Raw genomic sequence first — 22,942 nt, forward strand, 5'->3', positions numbered from 1 at the left:
ATCGGAGGCATCGGGCTCGGCATAAGCGTGATATGATATGTGGCGGCAGTCCCGCATAAACGAGATGTAAGCTTTGCTTTATCACCCTGCAACAGCTGTCTACATTTTGTCACCTTGACAATGGTTCCTTTTATTTTTTTAAAGCAAAGCTTTTTCGTGAAGCGGTTTCGTCGTTGCGGCAAATTTGACCTTCATTTGACCGCGGCTGCGCCGTGTGACTCGCCGGGCCGAGCTCCTCCTGCAACCGCGTTCGCTATCCGCTGCCGGCTTGGCGCATGCGCTTTCCGCAGCTGGGTCGCCCCTTACCACGTGACTCGTCATGTGCATGCGAGCTTGGCCATGAATGAGAGCGAGGCCGGGCCATCTTCTCTGAGTGTAGAGCGGGAGCTGGAGGCTCTGAGCCATCGTCGGCAAGCGGTGTCTGACCACACCGCCGATATCTCCCGGCGAACAATTCGGCTCGGAAAACATCGGAAGCAGGACCACAGCCGTAGAGAAAGGCACGCCTTTGGACGAATGTGTAACAATTACAGTTAAATCAAAGGTTAACCAAGAGAAACCATGACATAACCCGGCTAAGCCAAGCTTTTCCTTTGCAAACCCAGGGTTAGCTGAGCTAGCTGCAGCTATCTTTTTTCTCCTATTTGAGGGGTTTAAGGTAAGATGATGCTTTTACGTTCGCGTAAACAAACCAGTTTTCGGACGACTCAATGATGAATAACAGCGCAAGAACTAGAGGAAGAACACGTAAGGAGAGGACACAAAAAATCCAGGACACAAGCAGCGCTTGTTTGTGTCTTCCCCTTGCCTGTTCTTCCACCAGTTTCTGCGGTGTTATTCATCCTGAAACAGCATCAGCTAGCCCAGCTTACAACACTTCTGGCGACCGGCGCTCTCATTACGTCGAATAAATGTATAGTAACTTAGCCAGATGTTTCTTTTGTTACTTCACTTCAGCAAATTTAACGCGGCTAGCCACACTGACATCAACCCAGCGGCGAGGCGGCGGCCGCCGTATCTTCGTATCATAAAGGGCACTGCCCTGCGAACGTCCGGAGTGAAGTTACGGCACATTTTCCGCCGCGCGAACTTGGTCTCGAAAGTTCGCTCCGTGTATTTCGGCATTAAACATGGTGCACATGCTCATATTTCCCGTCATTGTTAATAATAATCTTACTGTTCACACTCAGTGCAGAATACGGGCCTGCCTCAGCCATGAATTGGGCGTGTGGGGCAGAGCCCGGCAGCTGGGGAACATCCGGGAAACACAGTGATGTTCCGTACTCGGTAGAAAAATTCCCATTTCTAAGTTCAGAAATTCCCTATTTTTAGCAATTTTTCCCAGCAGGTTTTTTTTAAGAATTCCCTAGAAACTTCCCTGCATTCTCTTTTTGCAGCTAATAGACCTCTACGTGGATTCCTGTTCGGTTTTGGGCGTTAGCCAGTGCCACTTATGCCATCTTTACGTAGCTTCCGGGAGCAGACACCGTTCGATAATAAGAGTTTCATCGGGCAATAAATTTTACTACATCTACCGCTCGACAGCATTTGCCTATACATTTCTTGTTTTGAACCCACAGCATGCTTATTTCACATTTTAAAGCACTAAGTTAAAATTTCCCTAACGAACAACGAGAATCGTTGGGTAATTGAGGTCATTTTAGCTTAGTCTGGGACTGCTAGCGCCATCTCTTGCTGACAGCACGCGGACTAAGGCGCAACCGAAATACTTTTTTGTACATTGCACAGGAATACAAGCCAACAGGCTTCAGCCCTTCAGCCTCCGCCGCTTCACGCTTTACAAGCTCTTTCTCATTGAATACTCTTTTCTTTATTCTCCCTCTTGCTTCATGAACCGGATTGGAAGCTCTCTTGGATGCTTTTGGCTTGCTGGAACACGACTTCGGATATTTGAACACAAATCCGGCGAACTTTTAGAATAACTTTCAAAAAGAAAACAAAGTAATGAATGATGCGAGGTCCGGTGTGCTTACATTATTTTTCCTTTTTATTCCACGGCTCCTAAAATTTCCTTTACCTCAGAAAGATTCCCTTTTTCTCTTTTGGCCAAAATGACAGCCGAAAATTCCCCGAAAAAGGGAAAATTCACCGCACGGAACAACACTGAGGAAACATCCAGTTAGCATTCATTAGCTTGTTCCTCACAGGAACAGATTCAGATTCAGATTTTGCGCGTTAACGCGCCGGAGAGGGGCGCGGCTCTGGATTAATTTCGACCACATGGGGCCCGAAATCTCGTCACACGAGGGTTCTTGCTTTTCGCCTCCACATAAAAAGCAGCCACCGCGGCCGGTAAGCAATCCGCGTTCTTCTTACTGAAACAATACACACACTGTCACGTACAGTGGGTGCCTGGTGCGCTTAATAGGAGCGTTTATTATCCACAACTGCCTTCTTTTTTGAACTTCTCCGAAAGCCAAGTCGTGGCAGCGCTGACCTTCTTCCATTGCTTTCCGCGCATCGGCTGGTGTATTCGGACCTTGTGGTTGAGCGGGTATCTAACCCTGAAACAGAATATGAGCAAAAGAAAATCAAGCAGCGCTCCATAATAATATTGCCGGAAAAAGAGCGTATATATTCTCCCACTAAAACAGAGGGGCAAGTTTCTTTTTTTTTTTTAAGGCACGCTTTTTTTCTTTCGTAAAACGGTTACGCACTCACGGCGACATACATGTACACCCGCCCAATTTTTTATCAATATCACGGGAGCGTCGACTGTCATGTTGATCCTCGCCGTATGACGAAGCGACACAGAAAACTCGGGTATATAGAGTTGCCGCATGCACTCTAAGTACTGCCTGCGACGGCCGTCGTCTGCTAGGCTATTCCAACAGCAGAATGCTGCTGCCGCGGCTTTTTTCCTTCGGTTATCGCACTGTCCGCCAGAAAGCCCTGAACTTTGCAAAGAGAGCAAGTGAAAGGGACTAATGCCAGCAGGTTGAGCATTCTACGAGCAACTGTCAAAATGTGGGTGTTTTTTAGCTACGCAGTATTGGCGCAGCGGGCCTTGTATGCAAAGCAGTGTGATAAGCGAAGGAAACGATTCGGGGCTGCGGTTAGCTCCAGGAAGAGCCTAGCAGACGACGGCCGCTGCAGCCAGTGCATGCGGCAACTCTCGTCGTGTTTGCCGTGCCACTCCACCGTAAGGCGCTGATCAACCGAACGGTCGACACTCCCGTGATATTGACAAAAAAATTGGGCGGGTGTACATTTGAGGCAAAACAATACTGTTTTTAACGCCGTACCAGACGCAGCCTTTAGGCGCGAGAACGGGCGCAGTAGCGCGGGAATCACCTCCGACAGGGTAATCTTCGCTTAAAATTAAGTTGTTAATTTGTAGAAAATAGCACGTGCTTATGCAGGGCGAAACAATAAAGCTGCGAAGAACTTCTAACGTGGAAAGTCCGCAGCATCGAAAACCGCTTCTTTCGCCATTTCTCAGCAGCGCGCGATGTGCTCCGTCTGAAAACGGTCCTTGCATTTCTAATAGGGCGCGCGATAGCTTACGGACTCGCAGTTTATCCACTGTTTCTAACACGGGGAGCGTTTTGAAGCCATACACAGATCAGAGAGCCTCAGCACAGCGGGTAGCGTGCACTACGCTAGCGGCAGCGGGTACCACGACGCGACTGCGCATGCGCGCATTCGTTCCGGGGACGGGCGGACCCTCGTGCTGTGCCCGCGCTCACATGCGCGATCGGGTCCCTGTACCCACCGCCGCTAGCGTAACGCACGCTGTCCGCTATGCTGAGGCTCTCTGATGGAGAGTTTTAGCATTCCGTCTGCTCTAGCGTCACTAAAATAAGGTTTTTAGAGTATGGGCACTCTTTTCTCTTATTGTTATGTGCCGCCAGCATTTTCATTGGTCGGTCGGCACCACGTGATATTTGTTTACATATGGGTACTCCTATTTTGTTTCTGGCACTTCTCCTCTCCCTCTCTCTCTGCTGCGTGGACGCTAGAGCGGCCGGCCACACTGTGCCCGTCACAACCGGCGGCGGTTTCGTTGGGAGACATGGCAACACTGGAAGCCAGAAACAAGATGTCCCCCAGACGCTTCCGTGTGCACGAAGTGGCGGTACTCCTCAGCGTAGCTTATTTAGTGACGCTAGTCTGCTCCATACGCTCCGTACGTTCAGTATGCCCCGGGACCCGACTGGGCACTCGCGCATTCGTTTCGGTGGGGTGCCGGCGTCCTCTCCGTGCCCGCGCGCTCAGATGTAGTCGGGTACCGGTAAGGATGGTACACACGGAAAAGATGGAACAGACGTAATGCTAAAACTCTCTATTAGAGAGTTTTAGCACTCCGCCACCCTACGGGAACGAATGCGGAAGGGCCCAGACGTGTCCCGGTCAACACGGTACGCGCAGAAAAGACGGAGCATACGGAGTGCTCAAACTCTCAATTGACGCGCCTTTACGTAGATTCCGGAGAGTAGTGAAACAGAGACCACTCACGTGGTATCGCCTCCAGCGCTGTACTCTTCACTGTCCTGACCGAATATGAAGTACTCCTGCCCGACTGCCAAGTCCGACGCATCGCAAAGTGCCCTGCTCTGAAACCGCCTCACGTTTCCGAGCAGGGTCGTCGCGTTTTCTTCCCCTGAAAGTGAGGTTTGGAAAAGGACGTTCCGCGTTTTGATTAACCCACTTATCGACAAACACACTCTTTCTTCTTTATTTTATTTTTATTTACTTACTTATCTATTTCTGATTTGTTTTTTCAAGCCAGGTGACTCAGGCGTGCGAGTCCGCGGGGCGGTAGACAAAATGTGGTCCACCAGTGGAAGAGGATAAAGGGTAAGACACAAGCAGGGCAGACGGAGGGGACGAAATAAAAAAAAAGCAGAGCAATTTACATCAACCCTTTAATTATAATTTTTTCTCCAAGGATAAAAAAGATTCATTTCAACTGAAGATTAGTATGCCCTGATTAATACCATTTTGTGTAAAACGGATTTGATGCCGTTGTCCCCGACCGCAGTAAGGCACGCAATCGCACTACGTATAGCCGTCTTTGCAGTAGCGCTCTGAATTTCTCAGAACATCACACTAACTCGACGCGAGATAATTTATTTTTAACCAATATTTTGAGGTAGTGCCAAGAAGATTCATAAAGGATAAAGTCTGATCCCAGAAGCACTTTCTTGGCAAATCGGGTTTTGCGCCCAGGCGTTCTTGTCTGCCATCTCACGATTGGTCCATGCCATGGCCCTTGGTTCTGTCCTTGCGCAACTTACCTTGTTTTATCACGTTGTTGATGTTGAAGTATATCTGCCTGTATCCTGCCAGGACGTGGTTTGCAATCACCGTTCCTTTCCAAACTAGGGACGAAGAGACGGCAAAATGTGAGTGATTGTGCATAAACCAAAGAGAACTGCGGTTACACGTTTTTTAAAATAATAACGCGTGCCAGAGGTGTAAAACAAATCAGGTCACTGTTTTGCCACGTCGTAAAGTAACATTTTGCTAGCAAAATTTAGAAATTTCTTTAGAAGTCCTCCTTGAACGTAAAAATTGACATTGCGGGGTAGACTACGATTCGGCTCATGGGAAGAAGCAGCAGAGATTTATTAGGGAGAGGCCCACTAGGGGCTGAGGCTGTCGGCGTCTCCTGTCGTCGTCGTCGCCGTAATCGTCGTCTCATGTAGTCACGGTACCAAAACACCGGGACACTCGTTTACGCCTCGTGCCAGAGAGCCTCGTGCTTCGAACACAAGAGAGTTTTGCAGCAAAGCTCTGACCTCGACGTGACCTCTGCCCCCAACGGTTTCATCTCTGTTGCCAAAAACGCCAAGGCGCCAAGAATACACATATAGACTGCATGCTTCACCCCTCCCCAGATTTCACTTTAGAGGAGATGGCCCGGGATTTTTCGCAAACCGTATCTTCCTGACGTCGATAGCAAGCTCATGATGTCGCTGTCGCTGATGACGGATGAAAACGCACGTCAAACGCAAAGTTAGTCCTGATAAGCCTACGAACGAATCCAACATTACAAATTCAGAGCTGTTAACCATTCCAACGGAATAGGAGAAGTACATAGAGTATATGTATATACTAACTTCGGGAAGTCACAAGTACTAATGATCAGAACGAACTCGAGAAAAACATTGAAAATGTGCGTAAGTGGTGTGTATACAATGGGGAATGGAATTAAATTTTGAAAAAAAGTGTGTATCTTTGTGTAACAAGAAAGAAAAACCCAAGTGAACACGTGTATAAATTAGGATCGTCTTCACTCACACAGTTTGACAGCTATAAGTACCTCGGCGTTACATTAACAAGCAACTTATCATGGAACTTGCACATAGATAATATTTGCTCGTCTGCCTTCCGGAAATTATGCTTCCTAAGATATAAGCTCAGAAATTCCCCTCCAAACATTAAGCTTCTTAGTTATTTTTCTTTCGTTAGGCCGAAGCTGGAGTATGCGAGTATCGTGTGGGACCCCCATACTATAAACAAAACATTAAGAAACTTGAAAGGATTCAGCGGAAGGCCATTCGGTTTGTTTATTCTAGGTTTTTGCGAACGGACTCCCCCACAGACCTAATTCAAGCTAATAATATTCCTTCCCTTCAGGATCGTAGAAAGAAGTCCCGCCTTGATTTTCTGTCTCTTTTATATAATCGCAAACTGGCCCTTGATCCAACCCCTTTTCTTTCTCCATTAAACACAAGACCGACAAAGCATCACCAACCAAATGCACTAACTCCGTACTTCGCGAGAACGGAGACGTTCGAATTTTCGTTTTTTCCCCGCACCATTTCAGACTGGAACCAGATAACCGAATGAAGTACTTGCGATACTGGGTAACTGTGCATTGTTTTTTGTGTATGTTTTGTTGTATTGCTCTTTGCATTGTACCATGCCCTCCTGCTTGGACCGAAGTATGGTCCGCAGTATGTATTAAATAAAATATAATAAATAAAACTTGTTATGGGTGTATTTGTCGCACACGCACACGCATTTAAATTATAGGCACCTATATATGTATACGTCATCGTAATTTAGATGCTGGAAAGTTTTTTATGCGGCCAAGGAAAGGCAAGAATTGTTAACGCGGGATAACAGGTTACAGGTATTAAAGTCGAGAAAAAAATGGCTGCGTCCAGCGGCAAAATTTTGGACAGCGGGTTTTAGAATTTATAATGATTGCTGCGTGATGATGAGTGAAATGGCAAGTGCTAGCGCCGCCTTTTCCGCCGCTTCTGGTATGAGCGTCCGGACTGTGTGGAATCAAGGGTGTTGGTGTTGGGGTATTTGGAAACGGCGATTGCGGTGAAGACCCCGTGGGGTCTGTACTCACATGCATCGACGTACACGACTAGTGGGTCATCTTTGAACTTCTTGCGTAGGGCGTGGGCTCGTTGTTCCCTCCTATTAATATGGTACGTGGTATTCATGTTGCGGGGGGAGTGGTTTGGCCATGATGTGAGCGTAGATATTATGAGGAATAGTTGTCGCGTCCTGATATAGAGTTTGGTATCGATAGTTGCTCTGGGGGTGTGAGACAGGCATTCGCATTTTCCCATTAGTGGATCTTCGACAAGTTCGCTGGCCTTGCTGTGATGGGCTAACCCTTCTGTCTGGCAATATAGACGTGCCGGGGGTAAGACATAGCGCCGCCTTGTAGGCGCGTCTGAGGGAATCTAGTTTGTCGGTTTCTGCCGCTGTCAGTTTAAGGCAGGGGATGGAATAAACTATCCTACTCACGGCGAAGTCTTGGAGCAGGCGGACCCTGTCCTGTTCGGTCAGGCCCGTGGTCAGGCCTGAGTGCTTACTGGTGACGCTCTCGAGCAGACAAATCGTTAGGTCTACATGCCGTTATATCGTCTTGAGAAAGTTGTGATTGAGTCTGGTGGACTGCATCTGCAGCCCAGAGACTTTGAGGACCGTGACCTCTGGGATCTCTCTCCCTTCGATGTGGAGTTTGATGTTGCATCAGAGTTGTTTTTTTTTTTTTTTTGGTTCGGGGGCATGACCAGTAGCTCAGACTTGGCCGGGGGGCAGGCCAAGACCGCTCTCCTCACCTCTCCCCCCCCACTTCTACGCCTTTTTGCAGCGCTCCTTTTCGGTGGCCATCACTCCCTCGGTTACTCCAGAGGGTGACGTCATCTGCGTAGATGCTGTGTTCGAGGTGGGGGATCCGTGCTGATTTTGGGGGACGTCTATTTTTGCTAGATCGAAAAGTAATAGAGATAGGACGGCTTCTTGTGAAGTGCATCGACTGCCTAGCGGGATATGGTGCCTGAGACGAGGCTATGCATGGCGGCTGTCCTGTGTGACAAGAAGTCCTTAGCGTAAATGTATGTTCTTTCGCCCGGATTGGTTGATCCTAGACCCGACATTATGGCCTCGTGCGCGACGTTGTCAAAGGCTTTTGTCAGGTCCAGAGCCAGTATCATCGACGTGTCTAGGCCACAGGAGGGTTTTATGATTTGTTCTGATAGTTGTATGAGTTGAGAGCTCAGTTCTGAATCCAGTCACAGTGCATGGAAATTGTTCCGTGTTGTTCATGTATGCTGTGAGTCGGGTTAGGATGACATGTTCCATGAGTTTTCCTAAGCATGATGTGAGGGAAATTGGGCGAAGGTGAATGGTCGTGAGTGGTTTGTTTGGCTTGGGGATGAGAATAACCCTAATGTTTCCATGAATTCGGTATTTGCCCTGTTCTCCGGCATGTGTTGAGAAAAACTGTTACTGCAGGGATTGATGAGTCGTCGAGGTTTCGTAGTGCCCGGTTCGAGATCTGATCAAGACTAAGGGCCGTATTCTGAGTCCCTCCTCTACTCCATTTCCTCCCTCCACTCGACTGAGGCGAGAATTTCGCAATCCTTATACATGGGGAAATCGATTTCAAGGATCTCCTCCAGTGGAGGCTCGAGTGGAGGAAAGACTCAGAATACCAGGGTAAGTTTGCGGATCACCAGTTGGACCTCTGCGTCGATTGTGTCTCCAACCAGTTCTGGATTAGAAGGCCCACTGCACGGGTGTAGTGCGATCTTTGGTCCTATTGGGAGGTACATGCCTCGCGTTTGCGCCGTGATTGATTGATTGATTGATTGCAGGGTTTAACGCGCCGACGCAACGCAGGCGATGAGGCGCGCCGTAGTGGAGGGCTCCGGATTAATTTTGACCACCTGGGGATCTTTAACGTGCGCCGAAATCTCGTACACACGGGCGTTTTTGCTTTTCGCCTCCATCAGAAAAGCGACTGCCGCGGCCGGGAATCGAACCCGTGACCTCGTGCTCAGCAGCGCAACGCCTTAGCCACTGAGCCACCGCGGCGGGTGCGCCGTGAGTTCGTCGTCGGAGCCTGAGTGTGTGCGGAGGACTTTGGATATGCGGTGTTTCTGTTCTGTCTCGTTCTGATAGGGATCGAGGAGGTGTGTAAGTAGCTGCCACGTCTTCTTTATTCCGAAGTTTCCGTTCACCTGGTCACAAGGAACGACTGGAAGAATGTGCACTAAGAGAATGCTGACGATGACGACGACGACGACGACGAATGTTATGGCGATTACGAAGACGAATCCAAACTTACCAAAGTCATGGTCTTCACAGGCAATATCTTGTATCCGGTACTTGTTTTGATTCTTTGTCCCATTCAGCTCGCTCAAGAACGTTGCATTCACAGGGCACTCGGCTGCCAAAAAGAGGGTGCAGCTTCTTCACTGACCGCCGTGGACAAGTTTAAAGCTCCTATGAGTGGCCCATCCTAAGTGGTCACCGAACATGAAGGCACCTTTAATCGAACCTAGTAGCGGTGGCACGGACGCTGTTAGGTATTTAACTAACCATTTTTAAAGCATGTATTACGGAAGCAAGTGCCGAAAGTTAGTAGTCTATAATTCGGGCCTTAATAGGTCATGATCTAACCATTTTTCAAGCATGTATTAAGGAAGCAAGTGCCGAAAGTTAGTAGTCTATATTTCGGGCCTTAATAGGTACTGATCTGTTTTACGTGCTTCAAACGTCCCATCAAGGTTCGCCATACCGCAAGAACTATGAAAGTGATATGCGTACGTACAGATTTTACGGTATTTGTTATTAGTTATAATTAATAATAACGAGCCAAATAATTTACTCACCGGCGGCACATTTACATTGATTTCCTTCGCAGAAAAGCTGAACTGACGAGGTGGATGAATTCAGTCCGTAAAACTTGCTGCAAGACTCGTCTAAGTGTGTTTGGAGGAAAACAAGACAACACAAAAAAGAAGAATTAAAATAAAAGATTAGGACTTTAGCCAGCAGGTAAGATCATAAGTGTAGAGTGGTATATTAGAAGTTAGTGGTCAACTTTTTACCTGGCTTGTAATAGTCGTACACCCTGACCGATGCTGTCTGGGCGTTGGTTATTTTGAAGTCCTGTTGAATTCGAAAGGCTACGCAAGTTTCCGCTGCGGCTGTTACCTGGAAAAGGTTGGTTTTTCCTTTAATTGTTTTTCATATGTTTAGTGTTTACTTACGAATAAACGAATAAATACGTTGACATTTTTCTGTTTAGTTTATCAGCAAGCTTCACACAGATGCATGTGCCTAAATCCGATGTGATTCAGCCGCAACCGGATAAAAAACAAGGGCTAAAGGACATCTTCTAATCGTATCCAAGTTGAATTATTCAACCTGATTGAAGTGGCTTTTGTAAAAATACCTGTTCCACGGCACCAATGCTGCAATATTTTTTTCTGCGGGTCACGGGAAGGCCCTGATTATGACGGCCGTTTTTCTCGTGGAGACAAGCAACTGCAACGCTCGTGCGTCGAGACCTTGACGCACCTTAACGAGCCCCCGTTGGTCTAAATAAACTCGTAGCCCTCCACTACTGCGGGCTTCATAGCCAAGGTGTATCTTTAGTGTGTAAACCTAAATTAAAACAAAACAAACTTTATTAAAACGGGCTCAAGAACTGAAACCCTTCCCGTTCCACCGAGGTATAACGGGTAAATTTAAAAAATTGAAAATGGATGTATGGATTTAAAATAAAAAAACGTAAAAAGGTAATTAAACAAGACACTTACAAAGAAAATGACTTACTGAAGAACAATGGTAAATAATAAAACATACGAAAACATTAAAAATTTTAGAAGAAATGACAGCTAGGTAACGCTAATATTGAACAATACTAACCCCTCAAATAGTTTGTCACAATTTCAGTCACACGCAGAAACAAAGTCAGCGGCAAACAAAACTGACTACGGAAGCGTCAGCCACCCGGTTACTACGGCAGCAGAATCAATGCCTGTGCTACACGGCGACTTTCAATTGACAATTGAACGTTCGCCCACAAGTTCGCCCTATGCATTTATAATACGGCACTCGATAGGCAATTGGCTTGAAGGCCTTCGGAAGGCCTTTGAATCTGCCGTGTAGCACAGGTATAAAACACGTACGCACCGAGTCGAGATAAAAGATGACGCTCTTGTCCTTCGTTTCGAACCTTCCGACAGCTGGGTTCTCTGCCACTACCTGGTAGGAAGACGCAAAAAAGTTTCGGGAGCATTTCAAGTATTGACCACCACACTGAGTGCAGCAAACAATGACAGCCAGGAGTAATCTTGGTCGCTTGCGTTTCAATGCACTGCACTGTTTGACATGGCAAAACAACTTTCGCAGGAGTGCGGGGAATTAGAAGAATCACTTGAATTCGCATCATAATAGCTGGTAGAATAGCCAAAGAGAATAGCTAATGAGTAGTGTTTGAGCACGTGCATCCGTGATATATGTGGAGAAAGGGACGAGCCGCGGAGCCCCTCCCGATGATGCCTTTAATCGAACACAGTTGACGATGATGATAGTGGGGCGCGAGAGAAGGATACTCACTTATTTCACAACATCCTCCCCCGCGCGACAATGAATGAGTATGGTTCGTGGCCAAGAAATTGTTCAGTCAATGGAGCGCTAATTTCATGTCCGAGTGGGCCAAAAGAGTTCGAAACCTTGCGCCTTCCACTTCCACCGATGGTACCGATGCCTTGGCGTTGGAGGAGCCATGAACCAAGCTACTGCGGCCACTTGATGCAGTCTTGTGAGGAGACCAGTTGAGCCTCTTTTCCCTGTCGTGGTTGCAGGTATTACTTGGTGTTCGCGATTCACGCCGTTTTTATTGATGGCAGCCGGATGCACGAGGGACATATTGAAATTAAACTTTTCTTTCTAGGAGATGTTGTGTGCTGTAATTCTGTAGGCTAATTCAGCTCTGTGCCTTGGCTCGCGGCGTCCTGTACGCCATTTCGCTGAAAACGGTCGGCGCCCACGAATATGCTTCCCTTCCGCAACCTTTCGGTTGGGGCGCCGATTCTCTCGGAGTGGAGGGGAATTGCGATTTAACCCAGCTTCCAGGTCCTTGGTCTTCGGACGTTTTCTCCTGGCAGTTTTTTCTTTGCTTCGCTTGCACTGATTCTTCCTCTGGAACATACATGTTAACACTGGAGGACAAAGTGGGTGACGTCGTAACAAAGATCTCTTCCCGTCTTCGGCCAGCGAATCCCTCGAACGCACCTTTCGCTCTCTCCTCTCGCAGTTTTCTCCGTCATTCAGTTCTCCAAGACTTGGGGTGCTCTTGGGTATTACAGGTGATGTTAGTTTGTCTGTGGTCGAGTCGTTAATTGTCTCGTTTGCGTGCGCTGGTCTAAACGTGGTAGGCATCAGTGCCCTTCGATCTGATACTTTCTTGTGGGTGATAACCTCGTCGTATTTGGTCTCTTCGGGATCGGACACGAGATGGCCGGTGTCCAATAGCGTTACCCCTTCAAAATGTACGTTCGTTTTCGTCGTAACTTGCCCCTTATCATTCACTGCTGAAGCATTCTGATCCGTGTCCGAAGTATGGGTATTCTTCCTGTCCTTTTCCATGTCTTGTCGGTGCTCGTGCAGTTCTTGGTCAATTCGACCTTTATAAGAAGCAATAAGGTTCTGTCGGGCTCTCTGCACTTGGACCATTTCAAACTCAGCCTTGGCCTTTGCCATACAAACTAAAGCGTCGAACTCGAATGCGTCTTCAACTTCGGCTTCTAATTCATAAATGTCCACGGTGTCTTGAACTTCCCGGTTAATTAATATTAGTGCGTCATGATTCTCGTTCAAATTACGAAGAAGCTCTTTCAACTCACTTATTGAGGGTCGTGCCATTGGGAGGTGGTCATCAAATTGGCCGATGATGTTCGTGATTTCTAGTCGGACGATGCGCCGCCTTTCGAGGAGGGCCTCCATGGTCCGGTCCAGCGTCAAGTCACTTGTAATAGCTGGTGACTGGGCTCAGAAGGCAGAAGACGGCGTCGTCTCCGCATCGGTCGTGTCACTGCTCACGGACATCTCGTGCTGTTTCGGGCAGATATCTGTTATGGCTGGGTTTGTTCTGTCTTCTTCTTCTAAGGCTGCCCCCCTGTTCTCCGAGTCGGCGTCTTCCTGTGCGGCTTCATTTCCGATCTCCAGAGGTGAGGATGCGGTCGAACAGAAGCGGAATACGCTCGCTGTAGCTCACCTCTGGAGGTCCCTTCTCCCGGGTTTCGGCACCAAAATATGTGGAGAAAGGGACGAGCCGCGGAGCCCCTCCCGATGATGCCTTTAATCGAACACAGTTGACGATGATGATAGTGGGGCGAGAGAGAAGGATACTCACTTATTTCACAACAATATATGCGTGCATCCTCGCTATATGCATGTAGCTCAGAATAATTGCGGATTATGAGATAGTTTAATTAAAGTTGTAAAGAAAGCCAACCATGGAGAACGCAAATGGGGGCATAGGGGAAGTGTTTAGGCTCTTAAAAGAATGGCAGTAAATGGAAACAAATAAAGAGAAAACTTCGCTCAAGAGAGCAGACAACCTTTGCGCGCGCGTGTCCAACTTACCTTTTTCAAATCGTCCTCTATTGGGCTGAAGCCGGTAAACATCCCTATGTCCATGATAACCATGTTGGAGGCTTCAGATCCTAAGTAGCTGTTTGGGGAATGTCAGTCTGTTAGGCACACAAACTTTCGGTTTTAAAGCTACAGGAACTATCTCTCTCTTGCTTTCTCTCGCTCTCTCATACGCACACACGCACGAAGTGGAATCAATAGTGGAATAAGTGCTTGACTCCGCCGAAGGGCGACTTCAAATTTTAGGGGGCGTCAGTTAAATTGTCCTTGTAGGCAATGAGCAATGATGTACCAGGCTTGTGAAAGCAGCGCTGTTACAACTTACACCAGTTTTTGGGAAATACATCATATTAACCTTCTTGCACACGGAACTTTTTGAACGCAATAAACTGGACATATATGGACGTACATTCTGGGCTTATACTTCCGATTTTTAATTAGCAAACCCCGCATAAAATACGCGTGATTTTTAATTTCAATACGACTTTTGTGTTCACTCCCTGAAGTCTACAATTTACGAAAATACTGCATGCAGTGACTGAGTACGAACTTGTCTGTAGGTACTTCGCATAGTGGGTATTCGTGTGCCACACAAACACCGCTGTCGACAGACAAGGGGCTAACAAGAGCAAGGACAAGGCGTGTCGGCGAAAGAAATCCCCCTCACGGGGGCATGAACAGGAGAGGTGGTGAATGGCACAAGTTGCACGTTATAAGTCAGCGCTGGTTCAGAGGACATTTTTTTGCAAGAGATCAATCGACATCTCTCTTCGCCTGATGCATCTTCGGGGACTGATCTAATTTACCGTTGACTGTTACAACGAAGCTGTTAGCCTCTCGTTGATCGGAAAAATTCGTGTCGATGTAAGCAGAAAACCCAGATGGGACCCAGCAGTTCTCGCCCTAGACGCCCAGTGCATGCGTCAGCCTAGGCACGACCCAGAATTCGCCGCCAGAGAAGCCCAGCGCAATGTTTCTTTGTTATCGGGCATACAGCATCGAGCTCAGTATTCCTTAAAAAAAACAGAAAACAAACATCGTAACCTCATAATGGATGATAAGGCGCTGTGAAAATGCGAACACACCTCCCCCATGTTTTGCTGGTAAATATTAGATTTGCAGATGCTCTCAAAAGTGGGATTTACGTCATTCGAGGGTGAGAGCATGCGTCAGGCTTTCCCGCCAGAGAAGCCGAGGGCATGCGGCCAACCCGCCGAGACGATGAGGAACATTTGATACCCTCCCCCATTAGCATGTGGAGTTGTTTACAAAAGCTTCACTGGACATCCACTTTCACAGGGCCCGATGGCGGCCATTTTTTTAAACATGTTGTCCGCCTTTTATAGAATTATGTACTCAGACAGAACCAAGTTCTTGACCTGTGAGACTTGGAACAATTTCAACTCCTTAAATTACCTGGTGCAAACTTGTACCTTGAAAGCTTGTGTGTTCTTCCCACCAAGGATTTTCTTTGCTGGAAAGGAAATGAACTCATTTAAATCTGCCATCCTTCACTCATCAAGAAAGCACGAAATTTATACTTCAAGTGCTTGTAAAACGACAGCGAGTTGCATTGCGTAGCCTGCACACTGATTGCGGTCTAAGCGATCTGGCGAAAACAAGGAGTTCCGAATATTGCCAAAAGAGTAATAAAAATAACCGGAACACCGGGATTTCCATAAAGCCCCTAATTCCAAAGTCATAAAATTGGCAAGAAATCTTGAGAGTTAAACTGAGTGTCACTATTTCATTTCGTTTACTCTCAAATTACGCTAAAATTGACGAAGCATTCCTGATTGCAAGTGTTTCCATATTTTCGCACTAATATTTGCGATACCTCAAACATAAGTTAGCGCAAGTTAAATATTGCCTATAAAGATTGTGCTTACCTTTCGACCTTCCTACACGTCGCCTCGTTATGAGCTGTGCAAAGGGGTCTGAACGAAAAAAAATAGTTTTAAGAAAACTGCGGCGAAAGAAACGATGTAAAGAAGCATGCAACACATTATTCGCTCCGCGATATATCGTTGCTCACCAGGTTCCCGGTGGGGAGGAAAATGTGGATAGATTAAGCGTTCCCTTAACAATATAACGGAGGAAGAAAGATTTACTTTCGACAAGTATGAACGAACAGATTGCGGGCAACAAGGCTTGAAAGGAAATTTGATTACGGGGTATCACTTTATTTCTCCCGGTACTGCGGTAGAAAAGTATACACACAAAACTTCTTGACACCCTTACCGCCTAAAAAAGGTGTAGTATACCGTATAAACCGGATTATAGGTCGACCCGCTATATAGGTCGACCCCCTACCTTGAGGTCGGAAAAGTTGACAAAAAAATTAATTCGACACAGAAGCGCACTCACAATGTCTATATTTATTTTTGACGCCCGCCCGTCACGGCCACTCACTATGCCTGCCGAAGTCCCTCGCCCGAGCTCTCAGAGTCGTCCGAGGATGACTGCTTCGCACTGTCATCTTCCATGCCATCCGGCGCGTTGCTGATGGAGCACTTCTTGAACGCTCGTGTAACCATGTCGTCGGGCAGCGACAGCGAAAGACCCGTATAGGTCTTTTTGTTGTCGCCGGCTATCCACTCATTGTACAGTTCGCGGAGCCGGTCCGCGCATGGCCTCCGGAGCGATCGTGAGCGAAGTTCCCGGACGAAGTCCGCCACTTTGTTCTCCAACTCGGGGTGCACCGCTTGACGTCCACGGAACGATCGGTTTCGGGGGTTGCACGCGCACACCGCCAGTACCGCACACTTTTCTCCGAAAAGCCTAACTGGCGTTGCGCCGCCATATTCCCATTCTGCTCGGTGACTCAATCGCCGTCAGCTTAAACGCCGCGGCGAAGTGGCGTCGATTGCCGCCACTCATCTCGGAATAGAGACGTACAGAAATGTACGCACGCACCCATAATAGACGAGTAAAAGACGAAAAACTATAGAAAAGCGAAATCAAATAAAGGCCTGATAGTGCGAGAGAGCAGTCTGACACACATGGCGATGGCGACGGACTACCACTTGCACATTGTTGCCAGACAACGATTTACATTCTGCCAATGACCGCTATATAAGACGAGGGGTGACTTTTGTGCGAATTTTTTTGGAAAAAAACTCGACCTATATTCCGGTTTATACGGTAATACCCTTTTTCTTAAGGTTACACCCTTTTTGAAAGGGGTGTTGACCGATTGCAACACCCTTATTTTTTGTATACGGTGTTGAAAGGGTGTGCAATAGGTGTTCAGTTGCAAAAAATAAGAAAACAGCGGAGCTTGGGATCGACCTAGCTTCTTACGGTGTTGCTAATTTTTGCTAGGCCTTGCTGCTAAGTTTTGTTTGGTTTTGTGATGTTGCTATTGCTAGGCTAAGGCTTAGGGGTGAGGCCGAGCCGAAATTTACAAGGCTGTTACGTGTGTCCCCCACTGGCAGCGGCTCCAAGGGGGAAACAAGCTAGGTCGACCCCCAGCTCCGCTGTTTCTCCAGCCTTGCGGCACATATGCAAGCTGCGCCAACTTTGTAGCGTAAGCTACACTGGCTGAGGTTGAGCAGTATCGCGTTGACCTCGAAGGGCTGTGCTGCGCAAGTGCGAGGAGGATTGGATTGGATTGGATTGGATTAGATTAGATTAGATTAGACTAGATTAGATTGGATTTGGATTGGATTGGATTAGATTGAGTTAGATTAAATTCGATTGGAAATCCAATCCAATTGGAGTACGGGTGTGTAGAGAATTGGGTCTGCACATTCACAGGTGCGCACATTCCAGAGGAGTAACGTCATAGCCGCGGCATATGCCCTGGCGCCGGCGCGTGCCCAGCTGTGCGCCTCCGTTGCGCAGTAGCCAAGTCTAACGATGCGCCGGAGCCGCTTGATAGCCATTTCGCGTGGCTCCTGGAGAGCCGTGCTGCGCATGCGCGAGGAGTAGTGACTGGACTGGATCGGACTGGACGGGATTGGATTGGATTGGAAATCGTTTTAGCAGTAGTAAACATGATAATTAGCTCATCCTAGGCAACCAAGAAACCTAAGAATAACCAGCTGAGCCTTAGCTCACGCTACGTGTATCCTGGCATAGCCGAGATAAGCTACTGCTAATTTTTTGTGTTTTAGTACCCAAAAAAGACTATCACCGTTGAAATGGCATAGTAAAAGGGGCGCACACGAATGCACCCCTTGTGCTTACACTCGAACAGGCTCGAAAACCGGCTTCACTGTTAGAATACCCTATCTGCGGTGGTTCACCCTTTACAGGTGGCGCAGTTTTTTTTTTATTTTTTTTTTGCTAACGCATCCGGACCCAGCTCAAACTTAAACAGCTCCGCTGGTAATAAATTAAGATAATTCATATTATTTTATACCCCATAAGGTTCAAAACATCCCCGCGCTCGTAGAAAATGTTCGAGTGTGCCTCTGTAAACGGGTATAAATTACCTACAAATTTGGGTGTCTTTCATTCTTAGTTGGAGGTATTTTTTTACACTCTTTTTCTTAGCTGGCGGTCTTTTACACCCTTTTTCTTAGTTCCCAACACCCCTATTTGTAGCTTTGCAACCATGTGACAAAAAGGGTTTCGAAATAATGAACACCCTTCTTTGTGGGTGTTGAAAAGGTGTGGAACAGGTGTTTGCCATAGTACTTAATAGCATTTCATGACTAATTGCACATAACAACCACCTCACGATTAAAACGTTTTTGCAAATCCGCAAGCAGACTTGTATATGCTCACATTAAAAGGCGTAATTGAAAGATTAGCGCTAAAATATCTGATTTTGGCGACAATCCCCCGCCTCAATCAGAGGGTTTTCGCTGTCCATAAAAGCAAGAGCAGAGGTATTTTCTAAGGTGGGTATGTATGTGTAGACGCTGAATATCGTGGAAGCGTCTACCTCGGGGTCGGTCAGCGCCTTATCACGGTAGACAGCGGCGAAACAAGCGAGGGTAGTTCGCCCAGCTCGCATGCGCAAGATCCCGCCAGTGAAACCGTGGTCTGCTAAGCTGTTCCCAAAACCACGACACAACCCCTTTCCACGGGTTATCAGCCCCCATGCCGTGAACAAGGCGCACGGCCGGCAGCTGTCCCCATAGAGTTGCTGCCACAGCCCACCACTGCAGATAGCCGGTTTAAGGGGTTGTGTCGTGCTCAGTGCGCGAACAGCCTGGTAGACGACCGATGCACTGGCGGCATTAGAGAGTTTTAGCTGACCGTCTTTCACGCTCCGGTCCGCTCCGATAGCGAGCGGGAGCGCCATTGCGCATGCGTGGCGCGCTCAGCCGCGAACGGCATTGGCTCCGGTTGTGCTGAGCGTGCCGCCAATACCGGAGCGGACCGTCGAAAACGGTTAGCTAAAACTATTATTCTGCGCATGTGAAGCGTTCTCCCTCTGTCTACCGTGATAAGGAGCTGACCCGTCCGCCGGTTGAAGCGCCCGCGATATTAGAGAGTTGTGCTGACCGTTTCTGACGGTCCGCTCCTCTCCGATAGCTAGCGGGAGCGCCATTGCGCATGCGTGGCGCGCAAATGTGCTTGCAGCGATACCGGAGCTGGGCCTCTCTTAGCGGACCATCGCGGCCGCTTACGTTACCGTGCGGAATATCAGCATGGCTGCCCCACGATGTGAGCGCGCGCCCGCGAACTCCGTTTCTTTAGTTGAAACGCGAGCGACGAAATCGCGAAAGCTCTTCCGAATATGCAAAGGTGCCACACCCCTCAACAAGCTTTAGTACGGAAGCGAAAAACGTCGACCGAAGCGCGGGGCTGCTTCAATGCAGCGCCGAGAAAGACAGCCTTGTCTTGGCTATTTCAAAGTTTATCGGCTTCTTTAAAATAATTTAGAACCATTATGTAAGCGACTAGATCGTTTTAAAAATGTTCTAAACACGGCACTTTACATTACTTGAGCGACCAAATTCCAATTCGTATCTTGCGATGACGTTTCGGTTTGCCCACGCGCAGAGCACGACCAGTGACGCGTTTCATTCCCATCGAGGGAGATACGGTTATCGCTTAGCTAAAAGCCTTTCTGCCGCTGACGCTCGGGTTGTGCTTAGCGGGCCGTCGGGAGCATAGCGGAGCGTCAAAAACGGTCAGCTAAAACTCTCTATTATTATAAAATTCGGCGGCTGTACTGGCTCGCCCCATTCATCCCGTTGGTCTTTTGCTCAATTCATTTGTGGTCAAAGTGTGGCTTGTGAGTGTTGAATGCGTCAGTATGCCATGCTGCGCGCTCAGCGATCGACATTGTCACGCGTAGCTGCGCTGCCCACACCCTTATTTTAGGGTGTTTGCAAGCACACCCTTTTTCATCCTGACACCCCTTTTATAGCCAAACACCTTTTAAAGGGACACTGAAGTGAATTTGTCAAGCTCCCGTTTTTTCTTGCACTGCGTAGACTGGCTCAAATTAGCACACTTTTCATCATTTATCCGGTTGACAAATCGGTAATTATTTTACAAAGCGCGAAAGAAGAAAAAACTACCATGCGCGGTTTGCGGCGGCCGCAACAACTAAGGCTGTGACGTTCGGAGGAGGAGGCACCGTGATGGGACGATGCCCAAGGTTAGCAATCACACAAGTTTCGGTTTCGGTTCTGTAAAACACAACCAATGGCATTGTTGGATGGGCATTCTCAATATCTCAGTAATCATCGTGACGCGCTTCTGCCATGTTGTCGGCTGTAAAATGCATAAGATAAGCCTCCCAGGACGGCTTGGAATCGTAGCATTCACTAGCCGAGGCCTACGCAGTGCATGAACGCCCTCCGCCTCCCCGCAGACACTCAAATGCCATGCGCTTTTCCCCTATATTTGGAGCTTGCCTCACTCATGCCTGTATCGTAAAAAGCGTGTTCGCACCAGGCCGAGGGTCTGTTGATTCTGGCCTGTACCCACTGCCCGCAAGCAGTCGGTGCTTATGGCAACAGCACGCCAACGAGAACTCGCTAGCGCGCCAGTGCCAGCCTGCGCGAGTTCTGTGAACTAGTTCGTGGAGCAATGAACGTTGCGGCCCAAAAAAAGGTGAACTCAGTATAGAAAACATCGGCGGAAAACAAAAAAGCTAACTTACAAAAAAAAAAGCACGTGCCCGCGGGGATTCGAACTCGTGACTTGCAAAACACTTCCGCTGACATACCTAGCGCTCCAAACGACTGGGCCACGGGCGAGCGCTGGCGACCTTGGAAATAAGGTATATAATGTATAACGAGTTTACACTTTTATTTAGTTTTAGCATTCCAAGCAGCTTAGGTGACTATTTGTTGTTTTGCGCTCGTGCAGTAAGCATCCCCCAAGTTTCCACAATATCTCACGTCTAGCAATTGCATTTCTTAGACGGAAAAGCGTTCGCAGATGCGTAGTCGTGCTGCTGGCCGCTGTGCTTGTTCGCCAAGCGCCAAAAAGTGCTTCCCGCACCTAGTTTCACGCTGTACGGTAAAAATATCAGTTGATTTTATTTCCTTAGTACCTATATTGACTTCGCTGACTCTTCTCCCGCCTTCAAGAGGCCTTATATTTTCCTACTGGCGTACCAGTCAGCGAAGCGTCGCATGTGCGCTTGTGCAGCGCTTGTGTGAAGCGACCCCTTGACTTGGAGCTAGATACAGTGTACAAACTAACCAAGTAAAGAAAGGCACATTCTTCCATTCACAAACGTGTCCTGGCTTCGTTTCAACTGACCGAACGAATTGCGACGACCCGTCGGCGGCCGGCGGACGAAAAGCTGGGCCGACTGACTCTGTCTGAAGGCCGGGGAGCCGTGCAGTAGCGCAGCCAATTGCGAGCTCGGCTCCTCCCGACGTCACACGAAAACGCCACAGAAAATGGGCGAGCGTAAAGAGAGGAGGACAGCATTTTCGAATTAATTTTCCTACTAAATAAAATCGCGTAAAAGCGCCCGGAGTGGTCGAAACATGGCCTGGGGACTCCGGACTACAATTTGCGCTAGTAATCCCGCAATGTTTACATGTCACTTCAGTGCCCCTTTAAAAGTGTGTTCCATAAGACAAGATTTTTACACCCTTTTCGGCCAAAAATGGTGCGAGAAAGTTTAGTGTGTACTTTTTTTTATAAGCTTACTCTATTTTGCCAAAGTATAAAAAAACGTTGCTACAATAAACTCTTTGCAAATAACCTATTGGTCGTGAATGACACCTAACCTCGTGTTGAGATAACTGGGAGATCGAAATTGGCAGAAACTGTGCTCACCGGCGTTGACCTCAAGTTTCTTCAACAGCTCCGCATCCAGTATTAGTGCACCTGCTTTGGCTGCTTCTTTGTAAACATCGGCGGTTGCAGACAAGGAGAACTGCAGGTAGAAGTAATGATCCAGGCATTCGATCGCTCATAATTAGAGTGGTTGAGCATAACATGTAAGGCTATTAAGTCATAATTACCTTGCACGCTTTTTCTTTTTCAGGGGGAACCAGCACGTGGTACCTTAGCTTCACATTCAGGGATGCCGCACCCACCCCACTTGCATTCACGATGATGCGTTGCTTGGCGTTGTGTATCTGAACAAGTAGATGCGACACACAGTACACGCTATTTGCTTCAACCAGTTATTGTTCGGGGAGAATAAAAACAATTCCACATTGTTTTACCCAAAATGTTCAAAACATCCTCGCGGTTTTTAAGGGAGCCATGAAAACAAAATACAAGTTTGTGTTATTCGAAAAATTTCGTGTTGTATAGTGCCCCCGGCACTTGTCCGAATGCAAAAGATGCTCTATTCACTGAGGAATTAATTAATTTAAGTTAAAATTTTGATTCTCCCGCTAAATATTGCGTTTTCGTGGTATGCAATGACATCACAGGAACCGAGCGCTCTGCAGCCGACTGGGAAGCGTTGTTTACGGTTAGTGAAACTAGATGGCGCCACCATACCGTGGCAAGCCGCTTTCTGCCTTTGGTTTGTTTTTCACCGTATTTAAACCTGGCTTGTTTTTGTTCAGGAAAAAATAATCGTTTCGTGAAACATGGTGCTTGCTCGACAAATATGGTCACGTAAGACACCGTTGCTCGCGTCAATAGGCCAGTTTCGTCTGAGAAA

The 22,942-nt window shown here is 47.7% G+C and overlaps 1 protein-coding gene across 3 annotated transcripts in view; it reads right to left on the bottom strand.

The window, feature by feature from the left end:
- Positions 1-2,140: 2,140 nt before the first annotated feature.
- Positions 2,141-22,942, bottom strand: part of LOC144159526 (venom factor-like) — a 92,400-nt gene continuing 71,598 nt past the window's right edge. For all 3 annotated transcript variants that reach the window (XM_077691083.1, XM_077691084.1, XM_077691085.1), the window contains 12 exons: positions 22,287-22,403; positions 22,099-22,198; positions 15,780-15,827; positions 15,307-15,364; positions 13,882-13,969; positions 11,425-11,496; positions 10,335-10,440; positions 10,116-10,205; positions 9,569-9,670; positions 5,262-5,345; positions 4,480-4,624; positions 2,141-2,525 (listed from right to left, as the gene is read on the bottom strand). In XM_077691083.1, coding sequence (XP_077547209.1) covers positions 2,399-2,525; positions 4,480-4,624; positions 5,262-5,345; positions 9,569-9,670; positions 10,116-10,205; positions 10,335-10,440; positions 11,425-11,496; positions 13,882-13,969; positions 15,307-15,364; positions 15,780-15,827; positions 22,099-22,198; positions 22,287-22,403 — 1,137 coding nt within the window. In that variant the 3' untranslated portion in view covers positions 2,141-2,398. The remainder of the gene's footprint in view (positions 2,526-4,479; positions 4,625-5,261; positions 5,346-9,568; positions 9,671-10,115; positions 10,206-10,334; positions 10,441-11,424; positions 11,497-13,881; positions 13,970-15,306; positions 15,365-15,779; positions 15,828-22,098; positions 22,199-22,286; positions 22,404-22,942) is intronic.

Source organism: Haemaphysalis longicornis, unplaced genomic scaffold (assembly GCF_048455015.1).
Source record: "Haemaphysalis longicornis isolate Haplotype H1 unplaced genomic scaffold, Haemaphysalis longicornis Haplotype H1 scaffold_10, whole genome shotgun sequence".
Classification (NCBI taxonomy): Eukaryota; Metazoa; Arthropoda; class Arachnida; order Ixodida; family Ixodidae; genus Haemaphysalis; species Haemaphysalis longicornis.